The 26,365-nt window shown below is 42.2% G+C and overlaps 1 protein-coding gene across 9 annotated transcripts in view; it reads right to left on the reverse strand.

Moving 5' to 3' along the window:
- Window positions 1-26,365, reverse strand: part of LOC121284866 (diacylglycerol kinase beta) — a 695,944-nt gene that overhangs the window by 328,528 nt on the left and 341,051 nt on the right. For all 9 annotated transcript variants that reach the window (XM_041200699.1, XM_041200700.1, XM_041200703.1 and 6 more), the window contains 4 exons: window positions 17,622-17,671; window positions 15,681-15,755; window positions 11,318-11,437; window positions 2,619-2,736 (listed from right to left, as the gene is read on the reverse strand). In XM_041200699.1, coding sequence (XP_041056633.1) covers window positions 2,619-2,736; window positions 11,318-11,437; window positions 15,681-15,755; window positions 17,622-17,671 — 363 coding nt within the window. The remainder of the gene's footprint in view (window positions 1-2,618; window positions 2,737-11,317; window positions 11,438-15,680; window positions 15,756-17,621; window positions 17,672-26,365) is intronic.

The following is a 26,365-nucleotide window of genomic DNA, read 5'->3' on the forward strand; positions in this document are numbered from 1 at the left end:
CTTGATCAGACAGATTTCAACCAACTTTCCTGCAGTTTGGGTAGGAATTAATTAAAACAACTCTGGTACTTACAATCCATTAAAAAGAACGGACTCCCAAGTGGAATGTTTCCCATGGCTGGTGGTCTCCCCCTCCCTGGAGCTCTTGCTCCTCATTCAAAGTCTCCACCAGAACCATGGAAGCAGCTTTGCACCTGCACAGTTGCCCCTCATCAGTTCAGTGAGAAGTTTCTATTTAAATCAGCATCAAAGAATTCTGCAGCATTTTAACTTACGTGGTCGCCCCATCAAGTTCTGTTGCTAATGTCTGTGGCAGCTCCATTGCATATCTGTGACATATAGTAAAGAAGCTCAAACATCAAGGGAATGTGAAGAGGAGAAATGGACATGGTGATCGGTCTAATGATTCATGGGTTTTTATAATCAATTTTCTAAAAATTGGGAAGGTTGGCTCTCTGCATCAGCTTATTTCACCCATGTTTCTGCATATGAAAGCTCCATACTGGGACTGAAGTTCTTAGAAAATCAGCATGGAGAAAATAACGTATTGAAAATGAGAGTAAGTATGCAACCTTGCTAAAAGGTAGAATTAAACCCTTTATCACATGAAATCAATGAACCACAGAGAAACATTTTTTATAAAAAAGCATGGCAGAAAGTGCCAATCAAAGTTACAAATTGCATTGTGTGTGAGCGGAACGGTGCTGCCTCCCTCCACATACTTCTCAATCTGCCTTCTGCCTTGGACATGGACATATCAAATCGTAGCCACAGAATCACTTTCAATGGCTTTACTTCTCTTTCCATTCCCATACTGTTAACTCTGGATTTTACCAAGAATTTATCCTTGACCCCCCTCCTTTTCTCATCTACATGCTACCCCTAGGCAACATCATTTTAAAATCCATTAGGTTCTGCAAGTATGATGATGGCACTCAGTTCTCCCTCACAACCCCCACAACCTCCAAATTGTCTGACTATTTATCTTACACCTGGTACTGGATGAGCAGAATTTTTCTCTAACTTAATGCTGAGAACATCAATGCCATTGTCTTCAGTCCTCGCCACTAACTCCATTCCTTAGCCACTGACTCCACTCCTCTCCCTGGCAACTATCTGAGGTTGAACCAGACAATTAGCAACCTTGATGTTGTGCCTGGCCCAGACATGAGCTTCTGCCCACATATGCATCCCATCCCATCTGTTTCCACCTTGCTAAAACCACCAAACTCAGTTCATCTGTTACTGAAGCACTCATTCCTGACTTTGCTGCCTCTGGACTTGACTATCTCAATGCACTCCTGGCCAAATTCCTATCTTCCACCTTCCATAAACTTAAGCTCATCCAACATTCTGCTGCCTGTATCCCAACTCGCTCCATGTCCTCTTCAGCCACTGCTCACTGGTTGCACAGTACCTCACTTTTAACACTTTTATCCTTGTTTTTAAATCCCTCTGGTGTTCTGGCCCCTCTCTATCTCTGTAATCTCTTCCAACACTACAATCCTTCAAGATCTCTACACTCCTCCAATTCTGGCCTCTTGCAAGTCCCTGATTTTAATTCCCACACTACTGGCAGCCATGCCTCCAGCTGCTGAGGATCCACGCTCTGGAATTCCTTTTGTAAATCTCTCTGCTTCTCTTTTCTCTGTTAAAATGCTCCTCAAAAGCTACCCTTTGACCAAGTTTTGGCACTGTCCCTGGAGAAGCAAAGTTCTTTCTGTGCAGAGGAGTTGATCTTCTTGTGTTTCTTGCAGCCCCTTTATGAAAATTCACATCAAATCATCTAAATGTCTGACTGGTATAACATGATATGCTCCACAGGAAGAAAAAACAGTTCGCTGAAATGTTGCTGCCATTTAAAACCACAATGATTTTTTCAAAACAAATTGTAAAAGGTAAAGTAACTTCAGGAAAGGCCAATGCTATATCATAGGATGGGAAATTCCACAGCATGTTGAAATTTAACTGCCCAAGATCTGCTGAAATTTAGAATGAAATCTATGGGCTCACTTTGGTAAGTTCCACCCAGTTTTAGACCCAGCTCGTCAAGCAATTAACATAATAAAATAAGTTTACAGTAAGATTCAGCAGACTTGCACAAAACCATTTCATTACCTGTGGTATTCTGCAATATATTTTGTCTTACCATTTAATTAGTGCTTATTCAGCACTTCACAAGCACAAATACCATCTGTGCATTATGCTTCTTTTCTCTCTCTAAACCACCCCATCCCTCAAATTACTAATTTCAACAACATGGTATCTATTGCATTAGCAGAAACACACCAAATTGCCTTATGTTATTACAGGTTTAACACGTGCTAACTATAATGCACAGAGAAATTTGTAATTAGGATTTCACTTGTTTTATGTTGGTTAAATTTGCATACATTCAAGATTAAACAGATAAATAATAATGACAGCAGCTAAGTTATCATAACCTGAAAATGCAAATATGAAATCAGATTTGTGAAATACTGTATTCCATAACATATCAAAAATAGTTGCATACAATCGTGTGGATGCTCAGAAAAAATGCCACGGAACATTAAAACATAAGTGTTTCCTTGAACTGTGTACACTTTAGTAGTAAAACAAGTGGAGGATTTACTTACAAGAACAGCAAAGACCTTGTTTTCTAACACCCAGTAGCATATTCAGACAGAAGTTGCAGTATGCAGGCTTGTTGAAATGTTTTAATCGCCAAACATGTTGACCATCATCTTTCACATTCTACAGTGAAAAAAACATACACAATGAAAACAAACAGTGCCTACACTGGAAAACCTGCAAATCTTTGCAGCACTGAAGGAGGCTATTCACACCATTGAGTCTGTGCTGGCTCTTTCGAAGAGCAACCCAGTTGTTTCCACTGTCCTGCTTTTTCCTCATACCCCTGCTGTATTTTTTCCTTCAAGTATTTATCTAATTCCCTTTTGAAAACTACTATTGAATTGTTTCTTTTACCCTATCAGGTAGTGCATTCCAAATCCTAATCATGCATTGCATTAAAACATTTTTCTCATATCATTTCTGGTTCTTTTGCCAATCATCTTAAATCTGTGCCATCTAGTTTTTCTGCTCCAAGGAGCACAATCCTAGCTTTTACAGTTTATCCACATAACTGTAATCTTTGAAACTGTTCTGGCAAATCCCTCCCAAGATAAGTGTGAAGCAGGTCAGCATCACTGTGAAGCAAGCCGGGAATAGTGTGAAGCAGGTCAGCATCACTGTAATGAGACCAGGAGGAATGCGAAGCAGGTCAGCATCACTGAAGTGAAAGAGAAAAGAAATCAAACTGTGACATCACAGAAAAGCCAAGAGGTGATTGGCTTGGTGAGTATTTCTGCTGCTTTTTTTCCTCCAAAGTTAAACTTGGTGAGCGGCAGGAAACAGTGACAGCAGCGTGGGGCTATCCACCGCCACTGGGAGCCAGTCTGTGGGTTCAAAGCCTGCATTTGGAAAGAAAAATCAAGGTGTGACATGACAGGGAAGTAGGTAGGTGATTTGAAAATGAGTATTTCCTATCGATTTTATCTAAAGGAAGGAATAAACTTATATTTTGTTTTATTTAAATTGAGGCTTACTACTAGTAGTAAGCTGTATTAAGTATTATTTGGTATTACTAAGACTTATTAGTATTTGTAAAGGCTTATTAGCAGTAGCAAAGTTATTAACTAACAGATAGAGGAATAGCGGGGCTGCTCCTAGCTCTAGAGTGCACATCTATGCTTTGTGGGAACTTCAGGATGCTTTCCGTGCCCTGGAAACCATTTGTGCAGAAAGTGTAATTACTTGCAGCAACTTGAGCTCCGGGTTTTGGAAATTGAGCAGCAGCTGGCATCACTGCAGCACATCTATGAGGTTGAGAGCTTTCTGGATTGTATATTGATAGATGTGTTTACCCTGCAGCTTAAAGGTATGCAGGGAGAGTGGAATGGGTGACCATCAGACATTAAAGTAGAAACAGGTAGGTAGTGCAGGAATCCCTTGAGTACATTCCACTCTCCAATCATTAATCGGTTCTCAATACTGATGAGAGCGATGGTTCATTTGGGGAATGCAGCCAGAGCCAAGTCAATGACACCATGAGTGCTTCAGCTGTACAGCGGGCTACAAAGAAGACTGGAAGAGCAATAGTGATAGGTGATTCGATAGTTAGAGGAATAGACTGGTGTTTCTGCGGCTGCAGCTGTTATTCCAGGATGGTGCGTTGCCTCCCTGGTGCCACAGCCAAGGATGTCACTGAATGGCTGCACAGCACACTGAGGGCATAGGGTGAACAGCTAGCAGTCAAAATACACATTGGTGTGAATAACATAGGCAGAAAGGGGCATGTAGTCCTGCTGTCGGGGCTTAGGGAGCTAGGTACGAAATTAACAAGTACCATGCACAACTGAGCATAAAAATAGGAGGATAAAGTAGATGAATGCGTGGTTGGAGAGATGCTGCGGGATGGAGGATTTGAGATTCTTGAGACATTGGAACCGGTTCTGGAGGAGATGGGACCTGTGCGAGCCGGATGGGTTACACTTAAATAGAACCAGGACTGACTATGATTTGCTTGTGCTAATGGAGAGGGTTTAAAGTAATTTGACAGGGATGTGGGAACCAGGAGGAATTATCAGAGAGGAATACCAAGGTGCACAGAATACTGGGAGAGATAGAAAGCACAAGAATAAGGAATAGTAAATTAATAGGTGGGGTCAGAGTAAACGAGAAAGTAATAAACTTGAATCAGGATCAATGTGCTTGTATGTGAATACTTGGAGAAGGGTTAATAAGATTAGTATGCTACAGGCGAAGGTTGACATGTGGGAATATAATGTGACTTTAACAGAGACCTAGCTCAAAGGAGGACAGAACTGGGTGTTAAATATTCCTGGATACAAGGTGTTCAGGAAAGCTAGGAAAGGGGGAGGGCTGGCAGTATTGATTAAGGAGAGCATTGCAGTGCTGGAGAAAAGGGGCATCCCAGAGGAGCTAAGGACAGAATCTATGTGGTTAGAGCTAAAGAACAAAAAATATGCAATTACATTGTTTGGCATAGTCTATAGGCCACCAACTAGTGGGAAAGATGCAGAGAAACAAATTGGAATGAAAGGTTGGCAGGAAAATTGGAGGCTGAACTATAGGCTACCTTCAAAGAAGAGATAGTTCTGGCACAGCCAAGGAATATTCCCTCAAAAGGGAAAGGTGGGGTAAACAAATCCAGAGCTCCCTGTATGACAAAAGACATAGATATTAAGATGAAGAAGAAAAAGTGTGCTTGTAACAGATGGCGGTGGATAATAATAGATGGCGGTGGAGAACCAGGCTGAATATAGAAGTTTCAGAGGGGAGTGAAGGAGCAAATAACAGCTGCAAAGAGGGATTATGAAAAGAGACTTGCAGCTAATATAAAAGGAATCCCAAAGTCTTCTACGGGCATATAAATAGTAAAAGGATTATAAAAGAAGGAATTGGGCCGATTAGGGACCAAAATGAGGATTTACGCATTGAGGCCAGAGAAATAGCTGAGTTATTAAATGAATACTTTGCATCCGTCTTTACCTTGGAAGAAGATGCTATCCAGGTCATAGTGAAATAGGAGATAATTCAGACATTAGAAGGATTTAAAATTGATAAGAAGGAGGTATTAAATATGTGGTCTATACTTAATGTTGGTAAACCACCAGATGAGATGCATCCAAGGATACTGAGGGAAGTGAGAGTGGAAATTGCAGAAGCACTGACCGTAATTTTCCAGTGTTCATTAGGCTCAGGGGTGGTTCCAGAAGGCTGGAGAATTGTAAATGTTATATCCTTGTTCAAAAAAAGGTGAAGGGTAAGCCCAGCAGCTACATGCCAGTAAGTTTAACTTTGGTAGTAGGGAAAATTCTAGAAATAATAATTCTGGGCAAAATTTATAGTCACATGGACAAATGTGGATTGCTTAAGGAAAGCCAGCATAGATTTCCTAAAAGGAAAATTGTGCATTGCTAACTCGCTGGAATTTTTTGAAGAGGTAACAGAGTGGGTTGATGAGGGCAATACTGTCGATGTGGTGTGCATGAACTTCCAAAAAGCGTTTGATACAGTGCTGCACAATAGACTTGTGAGCAAAGTTATTGCTCACAAAAAATAGCAACATGGATACAAAATTTACTGAATGACAGGAAACAAAGAGTAGCGGTTAATAGATGTTTTTTGGGCTGGAGGAAGGATTATAGTGGAGTTCCCCAGGGTTCAGTGTTGGGACCCTTGCTTTTTCTCATATATATTAAATGGCGAAAACCTTGGTGTCCAGGGCACAATTACAAAGTTTGCAGATGATACAAAATGTGGAAGCATTGTAAACTCTGAGGAGGATAGTGTACAATTTCAAAAAGGACATAGACAAGTTCGTGGGACAGGCGGACAAATGGCAGATAAAGTTCAATGCACAGAAATATGAAGTAATTCATTTTGGTAAGAAGAAAATGGAGACACAATATAAAAGAAATGCAGGAGCAGAGGGACCTGGGTAAATATGTACATAAGTCATTGAAGGTGGCAGGACAGGTTGAGAGAATGGTTAATAAAGCATACAGTATCTTAGACTTTGTTAAGAGTAAGGAAGTTATGTTGAACTTGTAAAAGACACTAGTTCAGCCTGAGCTGGAGTACTGCATCCAGTCCTGTGTTCCGCACTTATAGGAAGATGTGAAGGCATTGGAGAGAGTGCAGAAAAGATTAAAGAGAATGATTATAGGGATGGGGAACTTCAGCTATGAAGATAGATTGGAAAGTTAGGGCTGTTTTTCTTGGAGAAGAGAAGGCTAAAAGGAGATTAGATAGAGGCATTCAAAATCCCGAGCGGTCTGGACAGTATAGGTAGGAAGAACCTTTCACACCCATGAAAGGATCACGAATGAGAGGGCACAGATTTAAAACAATTGGCAAAAGGAGCAAAAGCGACCTGAGAAGAACATTTCTATGCAGCAAGCGGCTGGAGTCTGGAATGCACTCCCTAAGAGTATGGTGGAGGCAGGTTCAATTGAGCGATTCAAAAGGGAATTAGACTATTATCTGAAAATGAAGAATGTATAGGGTTATGGGAAGAAAGCAGAGGGGGATGCCACTGGGTAAACTGCTCATTCGGAGAGCCGGTGCAGACACAGCAGCCGAGTGGCTTCCTTCTGCACTGTAACAATTCTGTGATTAATTAATAAATCTGGAATAAAATGCTAATCTCATTTATAATAACAATCATGAGACCACTGATTGTCCAAAATCCCATCTGGTTCAAAAATGTTCTTCAGGGGAGGAAAGCTGCCATCCTTACTTTATCTGGTCTACATGATTCCAGAATTACAGCAATGTGGTTGACCCTTAAACTTCCCTCTGAAATGGCTCAGCAAGCCCTCAGTTGTTCAAGCCATTACAGAAAAGTAAAATAAGAATAAACCTAGATGGATCATAAGCATTGACCTAGGCAACAGATGACAAAGGCACACACTGCCCAGTTGACTCTGTAAAATCCTCCTCACTTATATTTGGAAACTTGGGCCAAATTTGGGAGAGCTGTCCCACAGACTGGTCAAGCAACAGAATTAGACTCAATTAATTATAGCTTATAACCAATGTCCCAGACTCCACTGACAGGATAGGCCAACCAAAGGTGGCACAGTAGTTTACAATGGAGAGGGAGTGTCCTTGGGAGTCTCAATATTGACTCCAGACTGCATGAAGTTTCACAGTATCAAGTCAAACACAAGGAAATCTTCCTGCTGATTACCACCTACCACCCTCCCTCATCTGATGAGTTAGTACTCCTCCATGGTGAACATCAGCTGGAAGCACCATCAAGGGTAGCAAGAGTAATAAACACACCCTGGGTGGGGGACTTCAATCTCCGGCACCAAGAGTTGCTCAGTAGCACTAAGCTGGCTGAGTCCAAAGAAACATCTGACAGACTGAGTCTGCGGCAGGTGGTGAGAAAACTAACAAGAGGGGAACAAAACCTACTTGATTTCGTCCTCACAAATCTACCAGCTGCAGATGCATCTGTCCATGACAGTACTGGCAGGGAAGACTACTGTACAGTCTTTAAGGTGATGAAGTCACTTCTTCACAATGAGGACATCCTTCACAGGTGGAACTCTCATCTAAATGGGACAGACCCAGAACAGATCTAGCAGTTCAAAACTGGGCATCCATGAGAATGTGGACCATCAACAGGAGCAGAATTGTATTCAACCACAATCTGTAATCTCATGGCCTGGCACATTCCTCACTGTACCAGTACTCTCAAGACAAATAACATATCCACCACGCAAGTGCCAGGTGATGATCATCTCCAAAAAGAGAGAACCTGACCATCTCCCCTTGACATTCAATGGCATTACTATCACTGAATCACACCAACATCAACATCCTGGGCATTACCATTTATCAGAAACTGAACTGAACTAACCATATAAATACTTATCAGCCCAAGCCTGAATGTTCCCCAGATCTTGCTGCATATGGACATGGACTGCTTCAGTATCTGAGGAGTTGAATATAGTGCTGAACACTATGCAATCATCAGTGAACATCCCCACTTCTGGCCTTAAATGGAGGAAAGCTCATTGATGAAGCAACTGAAGATCGTTGGCCTAAGACATTAACCTGCTGTAGAATGTATGATGCATGTGATGTGAATTCTTCAATTGAGTACTAGGCCAAATACAATAGGTTGAGAGGGGAAATGAAGAGGTAATAGGGCTGACAAAGAGAGAATATAATAGAATGGCGTTAACATAAAAGGTAACCTAAAAACCATCCACCAGCATGTGAATAGTAAGTGGGTAGTAAGAGGCAGGGTGTAGCTAATAGTGACAGTGAAGGTGATTATAGGCACAGAGCTATTGGGCCTGGCTAGAATATCTAATAAGTACTTTGTATCAATATTTATGAAGGAAGGGTATGCCGACATATCTGTAGAAGTGGAGATGGTAGAGTTAATGGATGGGGTGAAGATTGATAGGCAGGATGTAAGGGAAAGGCTGGCTGTGCTTAGAATGGATAAGACACCTGGTCCGGATGGCTTGCATCCTAGATTGATAAGGGAAGTGTGGGACAAGATAACAGAACTACATGCCATAATCTTCCAATCTTCCCTCCATGCAGGAGAACTACCTGAGGATTAGAGAGTGGTAAATGTGACATCTTGTTAAAGGGGGAAGGTGGGAGGGGGTGGGAATGACCTAGAACTCCCTGACTAAATGTTTGGTGGAAGTGGAGACGATCAATGATTTCAAAAAGAAATTAGAGACAAATAAGTTTGCAGGACTGCAGGAATAGACAGGAGAATGGGACTGACTGGATTGCTCTAAAGAGAGTTGGCATGAGCTTGATGGGCTGAATAGCTCCTCCAGTGCCTTAATGACCCTGACTCTAAATAGGTTTAGCATAGCTCTTGGCTTTTGTTCTACATACCTCCATTCATAAACCTCAGGCTTCCATATGCTTTACCGACTGCTTTGTTAACCTGTCCTGCCATTTTCCAAGATTTGTGAACAAACACCCCCGGGTCTCCAGGATCTTGCACACATTTTGTTCCTCCTCATCCTTTTGACTGAAATGCATCGCCTCACACTTTTTTGAATTTCATCCGCCATGTGTCCTCCCATTCCACTATACTGTGTATGCTCTCTGTTACTATCTTCCTCATTTAAAAACATTATAAAGCATACATTTTTTAAATGGTATTCTTTTGAGTTATGTGGAGATTAAGCACTAGTTGACTAGGATAGAGATAGGTGGAGGGACAGGTGGTATTGAGGTGGCAGGGAGGCTGCAGAAAAATTTGGATAGGTTAGGAAAATGGGCAAAGAAGTGGCAGATGGAATACAACATGGGGAAGTGTGAGGTCATGCACTTTGGTAGGAAGAAGAGGCATAGACTATTTCTAAATGGGGAGAGAATTCAGAAATCTGGAATGCAAAGGGACTTGGGAGTCCTGGTCCAGGATTGTCTTAAGGTTAACTTGCAGGTTGAGTCGGTAGTTAGGAAGGCAAATGCAATGTTGGCATTTATTTTGCAAGGACTAGAATATAAAAGCAGTGATGTGCTGCTGAGGCTTTATAAGGCTCTGGTCAGACCACATTTAGAATATTGTGAGCAATTTTGGGTCCTGTATCTCAGGAAGGATGTGCTGGCCCTGGAGAGGGTCCAGAGGAGGTTCACGAGAACGATCCTAGGAATGAAAGGCTTAACATATGAGGAACGTTTGAGGACTCTGGGTCTACACTAGATGGAGTTTAGAAGGATGAGGGGGGGATCTGATTGAAACTTACAGAGTACTGAAAGGCCTGGAATAGAGTGGACTTGGGGAAGATGTTTCCATTAGTAGGAGAGACTAGGACCCGAGGGACAGCCTTGGAGTAAAGGGAAAACTTTTAGAACAGAAATGAGGAGAAACTTCTTTAGCTAGAGAGTGGTGAATCTATGGAATTCATTGCCACAGAAGGCAGTGGAGGCCAGGTCATTGAGTGTATTTAAGACCGAGATAGATAGGTTCTTGATTGGTAGGGGGGTCAAAGGTTACGGGGAGAAGGCAGGAGAATGGGGTTGAGAAACATATCAGCCATGATTGAATGGCGGAGCAGACTCAATGGACCAAATGGCCTAATTTCTGCTCCTGTGTCTTATGGACCACTTTGTAAGGAGTCTGCACTGAAAAGATCTTCCACAGGATGGTCCATCTGATTAAGGACAACTTACAGCACAAGAGCAAAAGATAATTAGTTTTTCCACAAAACATGGTTGCCTGTTGAGTCCACTTCCATCCCTTTGCAATCTTTAGTATTACATTCATTAGAATGCAATAACATTTCAGAAAAACTTCCCTATTACCGATGAAGGTAATGGATTACAATAGTTTATTATGTACAATAGTACATAACTGATTAAATGGCTCAACTGCAGATAAATTGAGATTCTGTATCTCGGAATTCAAAACATTATGGACCACTGAGCAACAAGTGAAAGGGAATTAATAGTCACTATTTGGGAAATCACCCCTACAATCCTGTCATTTTTTCAATGTAAGGAGGATTATTTACCATAGTTATGTAAATAGCCAAGAAACATCATTGGTCTTTAGCAATTTTATTACTGATACATTAACATTATTTGTACTATACTGTAAGCTTCAGTAGATGGTCAAATAAAGTCATTAACTAGTGCCACAAGTTGTTATGAAGAAATCAATGATGGTTGTTAAAAACTTGTCTCATTGTTTAAAATTTTACTTCTAAATGACACCGTAATTTTTACTGATGAATGCTCACAGCTCTTTACTTACCGTCTCCATGCCAAGGAGGACTAGTAATGGAATGGTAGTTATTCCTCCTCTTATCCACTCTTCCAGTGTAACTGTACCATCGTGATCATAGTCTATTTCCTCCATCATCTCCATAAGAATCTGCAATGGAACATATTGAAGATATTTTCCTTGCTTTTTGCATTGCATTGCTTTTAAAACAAATGCCAAGTTAGCATTTATGTATTTACTGTTCATTTTAAAAGTTACAGGATAGGATAATGCAACTCTTTGTATAACCATTCCAAAATATTTATCAAAGGTGAAAAATTGGATGTTGAGCACGAATGGTAGAGCTTTGTAGATGACCAAAGGCATTGTGGAATAATTAAATCTAGAGAAGGCTTTTGGGAAAGGGGACAGATGTAACGAGGTAGAGGAGTTCTAGAGTGCAGAGTGAGATAGTTGCCAAGCCATTGCCATTAAAGGTTGAAGGAAATGAGAGGGGTTGCACAGGAAGTTGGAGCTGTAAAAACTGAAGGCATGAGCTGACAAATAGGAATGCAGGAAGAGAAAATGCGGAGTGGGGCAAGGGTTGTGGAGAGATTTGTGAATGAGGATTAGATGCCAGGGAAATAATGGTGGTCAGTGATAACAGAAGTGATAGTGAGCTAGATTTAGGGTGCTACATGACGGAGCTGTGGAATTTGAGATGAGTAAAAGTTTTGTAGGATGGAGTCTGGGAGAACATTAGAGGAGTGGAAGGAAGATACGGATCCAGGGCAACTGAAGGTGAAATTTTGGGGCTTAAAATAAATGGATAAGGCATGCAGTTTGAAGCTTTTGGGTAGGATCCTGAGGGTGAACACTATCAAGTTCAATCTGAGTGAGCTGCAACAAGGATATGGAACACGTGCAGCATCTTTGGCGCAGCTAAGAGTGTTTGTTTTAGCCTTGGAAATTTTGGAATCAGAAAATTATACAATAGTTACAACATAGGAGACCATTCGGCTATTAAGTCTGAGCTACCTCTCTACAAAAGCAATTTAGGTGGCCCCACTCCCCTGCCCATCCCATTTAACCCTGCAAATTTTTTGGCTTCAGATATTTATCCAATTCTCTTTTGAAAGCAACGACTGAATCTGCCTCTCTCAGGCAGTGCATTCCTAATCGTAACCACTCCCAAATAAAATAATGTTTTCTCAGATAGCCTTTGGTTCTTTTGCCAATTATGTTAAACCCATGCCCTCTGATTCTCAATTCCTTTACCAGAGGGAACAGTTTCTCACTATCTATTCTGCCTAGACCCTTCATCATCTTTAGTTCCTCTTTCAAATCTCTTCTCAACCTTCTCTTCTCTAAGAACCTCTGAAGAATCCTGCACTGGACACCATGAAGTAGGCTTCGTAGTCTTGAGTATATGCATTTACTGTTCAATTTAAAAGTTACAAGATCTCTTTACTAACAACTTATAACTCTGTACATATATAAGGTAGGGAGTACAGGTATGGAGCTGACTCCATCCTAGGTCTTTACACATCTCTGTCTATCTCTAGCCTGACCCAAGCTCTGGGTCATATGCCTTCTACATCACTGTGCAGGCAGTACCAAATTCAGTCCCAAATTAACCATGTATCTACCAGACACTACTACAACAACAACCTCAGTTTCTCTTCTCTATCCTCCCTGGAACTATTCTTTTAAATCTTTTCTCCAGCTCCTCTAAAGCCTTCCCATTCTTCTTGAAGAGCGGTGCCCAGAATTGGATTTCTGCTTGAGGCCGAACCAATATTTTATAAAGGTTCATCATAACTCTATGCTTCGAGTTATAAAGCCCAGGATCCAAATGCCTTTTTAACCACTTCTTCAACCCACCCTGCCAGCTTCAATGGTTTGTGTTCATATGCACCCAGAATTGTATCCTTTAGTTTAATTGTCTTTCCCCACTTTTCCTACCAAAATGCATCATTTCACATTTCTCTGGATTAAATTTCCTGTGCCATGTGTCTGCCCATTCCACCAGCCTGTCCATGACCTTTTGAAGTCCATCACCACCACCCTCACAGTCCACAATACTTCCAAGTTTTCTGTCATCTGCAAATGCCCAAGTCATTAACATAAATTTTTTAAAAAGCAGTGGTCCTCATACTAACCCCTGGGGAAACCAATTGGATACTTCCCTCCAGTCCAGAAAACAACCTTTTACCACTACACGCTGTTTCCTTCACTGTATTTATTGTTCTTTTTATTTCATGGCACACCTTTGCTGACAAGCCTATTATGTGGCACTTTATCAAATACCTTTTGGAAGTCAGTATATGTCACATCAGCTGCATTACCCTCATCAAGGGGACTGGTGTAATGGGTGGACACATGGCACAGGAAATTTAATGCAGAGAAATGTGAAGCGATGCATCTTGGTAGAAGTCAGAATGAAGGGATCTGATCAGGCAGTTCTGGGTGAGATGAGCGCAGAGTTGGGTGGAGAGGATGCACTCTACTGCCTTATATAGGAATGTGAAAGTTGAGGTGGGGTGTAAGTAGGAGTAGACTGAGACAGTGGAAGGTGAGTTTTTTGAGGACAGAACAATAACTGCAGTTCTGAAGGAAGTGAAAGAGTGCATGAGGGAATAATGTCGAAAAGCACAGAGCAAAGGAAAGGTGCATGTTAGGTCAGAAGTTGTTTTTTGATACAAAGAAGGAAATAGCGTGGATTCTTATGGAGTACATTTCCTGTGAAGAACTGGTGGCCATGTGGGGGTGGAGGTTAAGTAATGATTGGAGGGTGGTGAAATTGAAGGATGGGACCAGGGAAATTTTAAGAAAGGGTGAGGGCACAGATTCTTGCAAAGTCTAAGCAAGGAAAACAAAAAGATCGTTGTGAAGAAATCTCCCTTATAAATATCAGCATGTATTTTTACATACTGTACTCTCACATTTGCATTACATAATTTAGACCACACGATCTTTTGAAATCATTTAATTTTTTTTCTCCTAATTGCTTTTCCAATGAACTTAGTAAGTTTCACTAATGTGGATGCAGAGGGAGGTCTGGTGGAATTATAAATGCAATGTGGCTAAAAAAACAATGAAAAACTTTGTTCTTCTTGAAATATATTAAATAACTTAGACTAAGGTGTGCAGGGCATGATTTCAAAATTTGCGGATGATACGAAGATTGGAAGCATTGTCAACTGTGATGAGGATAGTCTTGAACTTCAAAGGAACACAGACATATTGGTGGATTGGGCAGACAAATGGCAGATGACGTTCAATGTAGGGGTGTGTGAGGTGATTCATTTTGGCAGGAGGTATGTGGAGAGACAGTATAAAACAAAGGGAGAAACTCTAAAGGGGGCGCAGGAACAAAGGGACCTCGCTGTATATGTACATAAGTCATTGAAGGTGGCAGGGCACGTTGAGAGAGCAATTAATAAAGCATATGGTATCCTAGGTTTTACTAATAGGGTACTAAGTATAAGAGTAAGGAGGTCATTTTGAACTTGTTTAAGACACTAGGTAGGCCTCATCTGGAGTACTGCATCCAGTTCTGGGCACCATACTTGAGGAAGGATGTGAAGGCATCAGAAAGAGTACAAAGGAGATTCGCAAGAATGATTCCTGGGACAAAGAACTGCAGCTATGAGATAGATTGGAGATGTTAGGATGGTTTTCCTTGAAGAAAGGAAGACTGAGGGGAGACTTGATAGAGCTATTCAAGATCCTGAGGAGTATCTATAGGGTAAATAGTGAGAAACTGTTCCACTCAAGAAAGCATCAAGAACTAGAGGCAGAGATTCAAAATAGTGGGCAGTAGGAGAAGTAATGTGAGGAAAAGTTTTTTCACCCAGACGGTGGTTGGAGTCTAGAAAGAACTTCCTGAAAGAGTGGTGGAGGCGGGTTTGATTGAGGTATTCAAAAGGGAATGGGATTGCTATATGAAAAAAGAATGTGCAAGGTTACGGGGATAAGACAGGAGAGTGGGATTAGGTAGATTGCTCTTACAGCAGACTCGATGGGTCAAATGGCCTCCTTTGGCATTGTGAAGATTCTGTGAAACTAAACTCTCAAAAAACTTTTGTAAATAGTATACTTTAAAATAAACAGGAGGCATGTGGCAGCATGCCGTATGTGAAATATTAAACTAATTCTGTCCTAATGATTTGTGGGTATGCTAATGGTGGCTCAGTAACGGCATAAATCCAACAAAAATAATAGAATAGATGTGTATGTAACTTCTAAGCAACATAATATGAAGTTTTCAGAGGGCATGGGGGGTTTATTTAGTATGATGTGTTTTTTAAATGTTTGACAGTGGTGTATATCCTTACCACCATGCTATCATGAGCTACGGTCAGTACATCACTTGCTTAATAAAACAATTCTGCTTCAAAGCAACACTTACTGGCTTGAGTTCAGTAGCATCCCATTCCAGATATTCTGCTACATGGACCATTTGGTTAATGATACGGTCTAATTCCTGAAGTTAAAGTAAAAATAAAAGTTAATCAACCGACAATTTATCTTTTGTTTGCAAAGACACTATGGGTTGGATTTTATCAGCCATCTGGAAACAGGCTGGGAGACAGAGGCCTCATAAAATGACAGCGGAAGGCATCAAAAGGCAGGAATGGTTGCACAATGGCTGGCAGCCAACCAAATGGCCACTTCCAGCCCTCACCAACATTTTACTGGCATGTGAACAGACTACCCAGTAAACCATGGTGGCCTTCTGGCAGGTTTCCGGTGATGGTGGTGGGAAGGGGTAGTTAAGGGACCTACCTTTCTGGCTGCTTTATGGCCGATCGCGTGGACCTCCAGCAGCAATGGCCGCACTCACGGCTCCATGCCACCGCTGGAGGGTTTACCCCTCTGATTATCAGGGTCTGCCTGCCACAGTAAAAAAAAAACTTACCTCACTTACGAGGGCACCTCAACATGGAGGTGACCTCTCCTTCTCCCTGCAGCCTCAGCAGCAGCCACCTCTACTGGTGGTGATACCGAGGCTGCCGGCCCAGAGGGCTGGCAGCTCTCAGATGAGCCATCTATAATTGACCCCCGACGGTAATACCCCACCTAGGGTCCTGCATCCACCTATGTCGGCTTGGACCTACTTTTTGTCCTGACAGCAGGTCTTCCTAAGTTTTCCCAAAATTCTGCCCTATATACTTTAGAACATGAATCTCACAGATAACATTTATAAGATCAATTCAAATCACTGTATAAATAGCACAAACCTTGGCTTCAAATCAGACTATTTTAAGTTTCCACTCCAGCCCCAAAAACAAATTAAAGACAAAGATGAAACATAAATTAAAACAAAATTACACCACTACACTTGGAACCCTCATTGCTGGAGCCTTTCCAGTGAGAGTAGCTTATTTTCTGGTCACGAAGAAAGCTGATACAATACTCTAATTGTTATTAGTTCACTGATTGTGAAAACTTCAGCTTACATTCTGCGGACTTACATTCTCTTGTTCTGGCTAAACAGCTTAATTTAGCTGAAACACATTTCTGGACACCGAAACTGCAAAAGCAATTACTATAAATGCTCGCAGGTTCCTTTTTAAGGCCCAAACTTTGGCAGAGTCGGAAGGGCTCTGCGCCTTAGCCAAAGTGGCACCAGAGCTTCAATTCCGAAAGCCCCACCCCCGAACCTGGCATCCATCATTTTCATCGGGGGGATCGGGGGGGTGTGTGTGTGTGGGTGGGTAGCGTGGATGGGGCATAGGGATTGGGTGGAGGGTGAGAGGGGGGCTGGGGGGGTGAAAGGAGAGGGCTAAAGGACTGGTTTTTGTTTTACTGTTTTTACTGCAACTGGAACAAAGTCCCAGAGAACCAAAGTGGGCCTTTTAACCAGCCTGCTTCGACACCAGGCAGCCCCTGTGGCTGCCTCCGCATTGTTTCCGGGAGCAGGGGGCCTGACACCAGTTAGCAACATCCTCCACCCCATACCCCCACCCACTCCCCCAACCCCCACACTGCCGAAATGAAAATCCAGCTATTTGGGGCACTTTCTCCAAAGTAGGGTTCGTCGAGTCAGGAAATTTCATACCTGACTTGAGAGCAAGATTGCGGTCCCAAGTCTCTCAGCTGTAGCTCAAGATATGCTGCAAATTTACCATGGACAAGTAATCCCTGTTGCCCCTTGAAAACAATATCGAAGTTTACAATATTTAATTATTGCAGGAAAAAGAAATCATAAACTTGTTAACTACTACTGGTACTTCTGCTGTGAAATTCAGGAAAAATATGGGCTTTGGAAAGCGAGGGGCATTATTTCTGTTGGGTAGGCGAGTCTCAAGGATTACAGCTGCAAACTATTAAATAAAAAAAAACTTACTGAGCTATCCAGAACACCATTTCCATCTGTGTCATAGAGTCGAAACATAACTGTCAAAGAAGAAATATTAGAAAGTGACTAATGATGCACTCCAATACTGAACCTTAGATATTAATTATTTTTATGAGCTAATTTATCATCTTTATTCTCTATGTGACTTGAAAAAAAGAAGTTTAGTATTAACAGTAATTTAGCATTTTAAGAGATCAGTTCCAATTCTCAGAATTATTTGAATGGGTAAACGCGGCATTCCATCTTCAAAATAATTTATGAGGAGAGGTTGGAGACAGAAAGATCTTTGCTGTGCTTTTTTTCCCCTCAGATTTACCTCAGAAATGTTTGGGATCCACTGAACTGTTAACGCACCAATACATTTGAAAGTACTGCAAGGTCTTTGAGATTTGGCACTACTATTACTTACAGATAGGATAGTTTGATTCATAAGAGTAAGATCCAAACTGCGAGAAAGGCTAGTCCAGGGTACCTGAAAAAACCTATAAGGCTTACAGGATCTCTTCCACTCCCCACCCTCCTTGCATCATTACTGTCATACGTACCCCCTGGAATTATCACCTGGTCAACAATCATCCGCTGTAAATGTGCAGAATAATGCACTGCTGCAATTATGGTCACATTATGCATAATGTTAATGCTGACATTTGACAATTCCCTAAAAGATGCAACAATGAACATTTTCCTTTAATACTTATATAGTGAGAATGCAGGAAATTACTTCAATGATTTTGAGTAAATCTGATATTTTCCCTTATATTAATAATTCATAAAGTTCATAAAATATCTCGTTTGTAAACATGCTTTCAAATTGGCTTCTGTGGTAAATGGGGTGGGTTATGTGGCAAAATGGCCGATTCATGGCAAGAATGACCTCAATAATTCTTCAATTGTATGGACTAGATGCTCATGTGAATGTTTGGCGTTAAGCAGATAGTAGTCCTAACACTTGTGTATTTTCCCCGGTACTATCTTATTAAAAGGAGCCAATATCACCACTGAACATATTGAAAAATATATTTGAAGTCTCAGCTGATGACTGTGAAAACCAAACAGTCTAATTTGAATTAAGATATTAAGATACGGACTTACAAAGTGAGCCCAGTTTCATTCATTACTAAATCAAGAGAAGGTGGCCTAGTCACAACAGAGCATGCTTGCAGCATACGACTAAACTCAAAATAATTAGCAATGATATCCTGTGAAAGAAAAATGTAGTCTAATGGCGGAACACCTCAAATAATTCAGCAAGTATGCCATGATGCAACAAAACTACTCCATATGGCAGGCAAAAATGGTTAAAAATCAAAGTAACTATTTCAGAAGTGTTTAATTTGCAGATAGTATATAATTAAAACAGTACAGACATTACACCACTTGTTACAGTGGACCTATAAATCAAATCATATCAACCCCATCCTCTATTTCTGTGCCCTTGGAAAAACTTGGTTCCAGTCCTTTTAAGGACTGCAAGATTTCTCCATCAAGTAATGAAACTGATGTTTTGTTTATTCACAGACCATTACAAATTTCTGAAAGGTGCTGCAGACTCATCTATTTCGCTACTTCTACTTCCAATGTTCAGCAGTCGTAAAAGCAACATAATTTTGATATCCATCAAGAACGTTCACAAGTTTTCAAAGTTGTTAATTATCTTCAGCACTTAATTTAGCTATTTTTGCAGCTAAAAATCTTTTTTTTTTTGCTTCTTCCTTATCTGGTGCTGACTTGGTACCTTAACACATGTAGTCTGGACACATGGTCATGAACCTTATTCCCATCATTGCACTTGTGGGAGCCAACTGGTGGTAAGGGATATATTTCATGATCAAGGCTGATAATTGAAGTTGATTTTAAAAAATGTTTTCACACGTAAGTGGTTTAGTTATGTTTGAGCAACATACTCCTCTCTTGCTGCCCCCCACCCCTGATCTCTTTATTATCTTGGAACAAAGAACCTGTTAGGATCACCCTGTTGCCCAACAAATATATGGGCTAACAATGAGATTGTGGATTAGTAATCTTAAAATTTCAACTTGAAGCAACTGGCTGATCTAAAATCAAACTTATAGAACTAGTTCAAAAAGTCAGTGACTAGATAGTTATCAATTTTCCAATACAATTTCTGAAACATGATATAAATGGAGGAAGTAGCTCTCTGCTGGAAGACACAGAAAACATAAGTGAAGAAGTAAACTAGAACAAGTGAACTAGAGCAGCTAGATCAAGTGGAAAATAAATTCTGAACAGCATTTTCAATGTGAACCAATATTAATCATTATTGTGAAATAAGAACAGAAAATGCTAGAAATACTCAGCAGTTCTGGCAGCATCCGAGGAGAGAGAGACACACAGAGTTAATGGGTGGAATCTTCTGCCCTATCTGGTCGCAAGCTTGGAGGCAGGAAGGGCATTTAATTAGGCAGGAATGTGGCATACCTGAATCCCACCGCCTCAGCCACAATTAAGTTCTGGGTGGGAAAGCCCACGTTCGACCTTCCTGCCCTGCCACCAATTGAGGCCCTTAGGTGGCCAATTAATGAATACTTAAGGGTCAAATCCCACCACCGCCAATATTAACTCAGTGGTGGACAGGCCTGTCACCACGCAGCATGCACAGCAGCTAAAACCAGCTCGTCACCTCCTTGGGGGGGGGGGGGGGGGGGGGGGTGGTAGGGGATCCCTCAATTAAAGGCACTTAGCGCCTGATTGAGGGACTGGGCATTGGGAAAGGGGAACCCTCTGAGAGCCTCCCCTCTGCCCTTGCTGCTAACCCCCCCTACACCCCTCCCTTATGATCTCGAACCCCTCCTCCCACCCCCCCAAACCCACCCCGTGAAACCCTCCACCACTGATGTAACTTACCTGTCTCTCTCTGCGATCCTGGCACTACAGTGCCTGTCCGTCCGGTAACAGCCATGGCCTCCCCAGCGGTGTTGCTGAGCATAAGAGCTGCCGACCTCTGCCAGCACTCGGTAGGCGAGACTTCTGCTCCTGGGGTCTTGATTCCAGGAGTAGGCACACCACTGGCCTCAACACTGCCTGATTGGCTTGTGGTTCAGCAGGCTTTCCCGAAAAGAGGCAGTACCGGTCTCTCGCCGGGTCTCCAGCCAGTAGGTGATACCCCGATGCCTCAACAATAATCTGCCCAGTGCTTCAGGTCAATGACCTTTCATCAGAACTGGGAAAAGTTAGCAATGTAACTGGTTCTGAGCAAGAGGTGGGTGGGAAAATGTGCCAAAAGGAAGATCAGTGATAGGGTGGAAGACAGGGAGACTGAATGACAGAAGGGTTTGTTTTATAGGGATGATGATGAGGCAAGAAAATAAAACAAACAAAAGATGTACCTAGAGCAGGTATGCTGCTGTCTGAAAGGGAAAATATTAGAAAAACCGAAACATGCAAAGGAAAGGAAATAAAATGGGGGCAAAGTCTACCGTCTGAAATCGCTGAACTCAATGTTAAGAATGGAACACTCATTATTGTGGATGAGGGTGCACTATTCAGCTTCATTTTTAAATTAATTTTATATCCCTCATTAGTATCAGCCATAAAAATTCTGTCAGATTCTGCATACTATTCCTTAACCAAATCCCATATTGTTCATCTGGTACGAGATGCATCAAAGCAGCTGATGGAACATGGCCTTTACTATGTCTCCACTGTTTTATGTGGGAATGCCAGACATTAATTTATACTGTTTGTGAAGACTTGGCCACAGGTGAGATTTTAACAGGTGCAAAACTCAATCCTACTACTTGTTGAAATGCACCAATGTATATATGTACTGTGCCACCAAACTGGGCTTTGAGTTTGGAGAACAACCATTTCATTAAAACCCTTAAGTAACAAAGAATCTCTCATACAGTTAAATAAATGGGAAAACTATATTTGTTTTATTCCTATTTATATTAAACATCTACTTGTATATCCTGTCGGTAGACCTTGGCTCCCTTTTGTTATGACATTCATATACAATTTCAGTCAAAGCATTTTCCTAATATTAATTCCCATGGCCATTTTTGTGCGTTTTACTCATGTAGAATTATCCCGCTTTGATTGTGCACCATGATTTACACCATGTTCCCACAAATGGCTCAAACGGTTTTTTGAATCGTTTTCAGCCATTATTTTTCCTCAGTGCCTGAAATTTCTACTAAAGTTAATTCGATTTTATAAAATAGATGCTATTTATGCTACAATAATAACACATTACATGTACTCTTTGAACTGTTTTTTGCATTTTCTTAAATGCTTACTAGAGTTTTAATTTGAAGGCTTCTTCCAAGGCCTGGGCTGGCGCTTAATAATTGTGGTGGTTTTCTAACTTCATCTCGATTCCATGCCCCAAAATTTTGCAATTCTCCAAATTAGTCCAAGTTAAATCCTATATAAGCACAAAATCTAACGTATGTTCATTTATAAATGATAAAAAGGAAATCAACTGATTCATGCTACTTGGTTGGTGAAACCTTCAACTTTGAAACATCACCCATCTTCATTTGTGCATCACTCACACTGCTGTTACAAGTCTTATTCACCCCCAGACTCACTTCTTCAATACCCTTCTCAATGGCACCCCAAGATTCCCTGCCCCCACACAGATTCCAATGTATTCAGAACTCTGTTGCCTGTAACTGTTCACCATCATCCTTACCAACCTTCAACAGCTCTCTGTTCCCAGTGCATCACCTTCAAAATTCTTATCTTGTCTCCCAATTATTTCATAGCCGTACCCCTCATTCACTCTTCCAAGTCTGCTCCACTTGCTCCCTCAGTGGCAGTCGCTAGCCATCTTTCCTCCCCACGCTGAAATCTCTTCCCAAATACTTGGCCCCACCTTCAAGATCCACCTTAAAACCAACTGCTTCGATTGGGCCTTCAGTTATCCCCCCTAGTCTGACCCCAACTATGAAGTCCCTTGCCTTGTTTATTTAAACTAGTATATAAATGGCAACTCTTGCTGACATTATCGTTCTATGATATAGAAATCTATGTTTATAATCCAAAACAAAAACAGAATTACCTGGAAAAACTCAGCAGGTCTGGCAGCATCGGCGGAGAAGAAAAGAGTTGACGTTTCGAGTCCTCATGACCCTTCGACAGAACTAGGCGAATCCCAGGAAGGGGTGAAATATAAGCTGGTTTAAGATGGTGGGGGGGTGGGGTTGGGTGGGGGGAGAGAAATGGAGGGGGTTGGTGTGGTTGTAGGCAAAAGCAGTGATAGAAGCAGATCATCAAAAGATGTCACAGACAGCAGAACAAAAGAACACATAGGTGTCGAAGTTGGTGATATTATCTAAACGAATGTGCTAATTAAGAATGGATGGTAGGGCACTCAAGGTATAGCTCTAGTGGGGATGGGGGGAGCATAAAAGATTTAACAATATTTTAAAATAATGGAAATAGGTGGGAAAAAGAAAAATCTATATAATTTATTGGAAAAAAACAAAAGGAAGGGGTGGGGATGGAGGGGGGAGGTCAAGACCTAAAGTTGTTGAATTCAATATTCAGTCCGGAAGGCTGTAAAGTGCCTAGTCGGAAGATGAGGTGTTGTTCCTCCAGTTTGCGCCGGGCTTCACTGAAACAATGCAGCAAGCCAAGGACAGACATGTGGGCAAGAGAGCAGGGTGGAGTGTTGAAATGGCAAGCGACAGGGAGGTTTGGGTCATTCTTGCGGACAGACCGCAGGTGTTCTGCAAAGCGGTCACCCAGTTTACGTTTGGTCTCTCCAATGTAGAGGAGACCACATTGGGAGCAACGAATGCAGTAGACTAAGTTGGGGGAAATGCAAGTGAAATGTTGCTTCACTTGAAAGGAGTGTTTGGGCCCTTGGATGGTGAGGAGAGTGGAAGTGAAGGGGCAGGTGTTACATCTTTTGCATGGGCATGGGGTGGTGCCATAGGTGGGGGTTGGGGAGTAGGGGGTGATGGAGGAGTGGACCAGGGTGTCCCGGAGGGAACGATCCCTACGGAATGCTGACAGTGGGGGTGAAGGGAAGATGTGTTTGGTAGTGGCATCATGCTGGAGTTGGCGGAAATGGCGGAGGATGATCCTTTGAATGTGGAGGCTGGTGGGGTGATAAGTGAGGACAAGGGGGACCCTATCATGTTTCTGGGAGGGAAGAGAAGGTGTGAGGGCGGATGCACGGGAGATGGGCCGGACACGGTTAAGGGCCCTGTCAACGACCGTGTGTGGAAAACCTCGGTTAAGGAAGAAGGAGGACATGTCAGAGGAACTGTTTTTGAAGATAGCATCATCAGAACAGATGCGACGGAGGCGAAGGAACTGAGAGAACGGGATGGAGTCCTTACAGGAAGCGGGGTGTGAGGAGCTGTAGTCAAGGTAGCTGTGGGAGTCGGTAGGCTTGTAATGGATATTGGTGGACAGTCTATCACCAGAGATTGAGACAGCGAGGTCAAGGAAGGGAAGGGAAGTGTCAGAGATGGACCACGTGAAAATGATGGAGGGGTGGAGATTGGAAGCAAAATTAATACATTTTTCCAAGTCCTGACGAGAGCATGAAGCAGCACCGAAGTAATCATCGATGTACCGGAGAAAGAGTTGCGGAAGGGGGCCGGAGTAGGACTGGAACAAGGAATGTTCCACATACCCCATAAAGAGACAGGCATAGCTGGGGCCCATGGGGGTACCATAGCCACACCTTTTATTTGGAGGAAGTGAGAGGAGTTGAAGGAGAAATTGTTCAGTGTGAGAACAAGTTCAGCCAGACGGAGGAGAGTAGTGGTGGATGGGGATTGTTCGGGCCTCTGTTCGAGGAAAAAGCTAAGGGCCCTCAGACCATCCTGGTGGGGGATGGAGGTGTAGAGGGATTGGACGTCCATGGTGAAGAGGAAGCGGTTGGGGCCAGGGAACTGGAAATTGTTGATATGTTTATAATCAACGTGTTTGTCTGGTAGGAGACAAAGATCAATCTAAATGCATCTACAATTTTTGTTGCAATATTATTTAATACTTCGAGTTTGCAGTGGTGTCGATCCACTGAGTTCCTATATAGTAGATGTATGTTTAACATTTCAAGAATTTTTAAATTATACAATTTGAACCAAATAGTCTGTTAGTTACTGTGTCATTGATCTTGAAATTTACGCAACATATACACTGCAGGTACACGACATCCTGGGTATAGTTTGGCCCTGCTGGAGGCAGGAATGGAGGCAGGCAATTGAGAAATTTCATGCTGCTGGCCAGTTCCCCACACCATACCGCCCTGCATCATTTTCCTGGAGGTAGGATTGGGGGGTGGCAAGCGGACGATCTGCTGGATAGTGGTGTATAGTCAATTGACCAGCTTAAGGGCCTACTGAGGCATTTTGTCAGAGGCCCTCTGGAATTTTACAATCAGCTTTCAGATCTGGATCTGGGCAGGGTGGCGAGTGGGCTGGGGGTAGGGTGCGTTCTCCCGGCAACTGAACAGTGGGTCAGCATTCCAGCCAGGCTTAGATGCCCTCTATGCCTGTCCAGAGGCAGGGGTAGCAGCAGGCCACCCTGTGAAGGGTTTTACCCCCTCCACCCGCCCGACACACACAATGGTGGCCCAGCTCCAAATGCCTTTTTTATTTTAAATTTGAATAAGTTGGCATTCTCTCCCTCACTTACTGGTCATGGCTCTCCAGCTTCGCGAGCTCACCTACTGTCCTTAATTGGATAGCAAGTGCACCTTCTGGCCACTAATCTGCCAATTTGGGGAAAATCACAGGTGAGCGACAGCTCCTCATACAGTCTGGGCTTCAGATCCCATCTGAGACTGACGGTAAGGTCTCGATGCCCCCATATTTACATTACGGGACTCCTAACTGGTTGGCACTCAAATGAATGGGTATGATTTAATAATACAGGTATGATTTAATTGCCATTACGGAGGCCTGGTGACAGGATGATTGAGACTGGGAACTGAATATTCAAGGATATTCGTTATTTAGGAAGGATAGGCAAAAAAGAAAAGGAGGTTGGGTAGCACTGTTAATAAGGGACAAGATCAGTACATTTGTGACAGAGGATTTTCAATCGAAGGATCAAGATGTAGAATCAGTTTGGATGGAACTAAGAAACAGCAAGTGGCAACAAACATTGGTGGGAGCTGTTTACATGCAACCAAACTGTAGTGGTAATGTTGGACACAGTATAAATCAGGAAATTAGAGCTGCATGTAACATGGGAAATACACTAAAAATGGGCAACTTCAATTTACATATAGACTGGGTAAACCTAAATAGCACTAATGCTGTGGAGGATAAACTCCTGGATTGCGAACAAGCTGGGGTTTCTGGAGCATTCATTGAGGAACCAACTAGGGGTGGGTTATTTTAGATTTAGTGTTATGTAATGAGAAATGGCTAATTAATAATCTTGCTGTAAAGGAGCCATTAGGAAATAGGGACAATAATATAACAGAATTTTAGGTTGGGCAGGATTTTCCGCTCTCGTTGGTGTCGGGCATGTTTGGCGGTATGAATGGGCAATATGGCGAGAAGGCCAGAAATCGATTTTACACTGTCGTGAAATCAGTTTGCGATCGTACGCACCTCCCATCAATGGTGGGCTGCATTTCCTGCCACTGCACGTTGGGAACCTAATTTCAATACTTTAGCATCTCATTATAAGCCCTGCTTGCCGGAATCATCTCCCCACACTGAATCATCTGGGCATGTCAGCGTGTTTGCACGCCGACGTGTTTCACAACTGTATGTAAGCATCTGGCGAGCTGCACT

Source organism: Carcharodon carcharias, chromosome 12 (assembly GCF_017639515.1).
Source record: "Carcharodon carcharias isolate sCarCar2 chromosome 12, sCarCar2.pri, whole genome shotgun sequence".
In the NCBI taxonomy this organism is placed as follows: Eukaryota; Metazoa; Chordata; class Chondrichthyes; order Lamniformes; family Lamnidae; genus Carcharodon; species Carcharodon carcharias.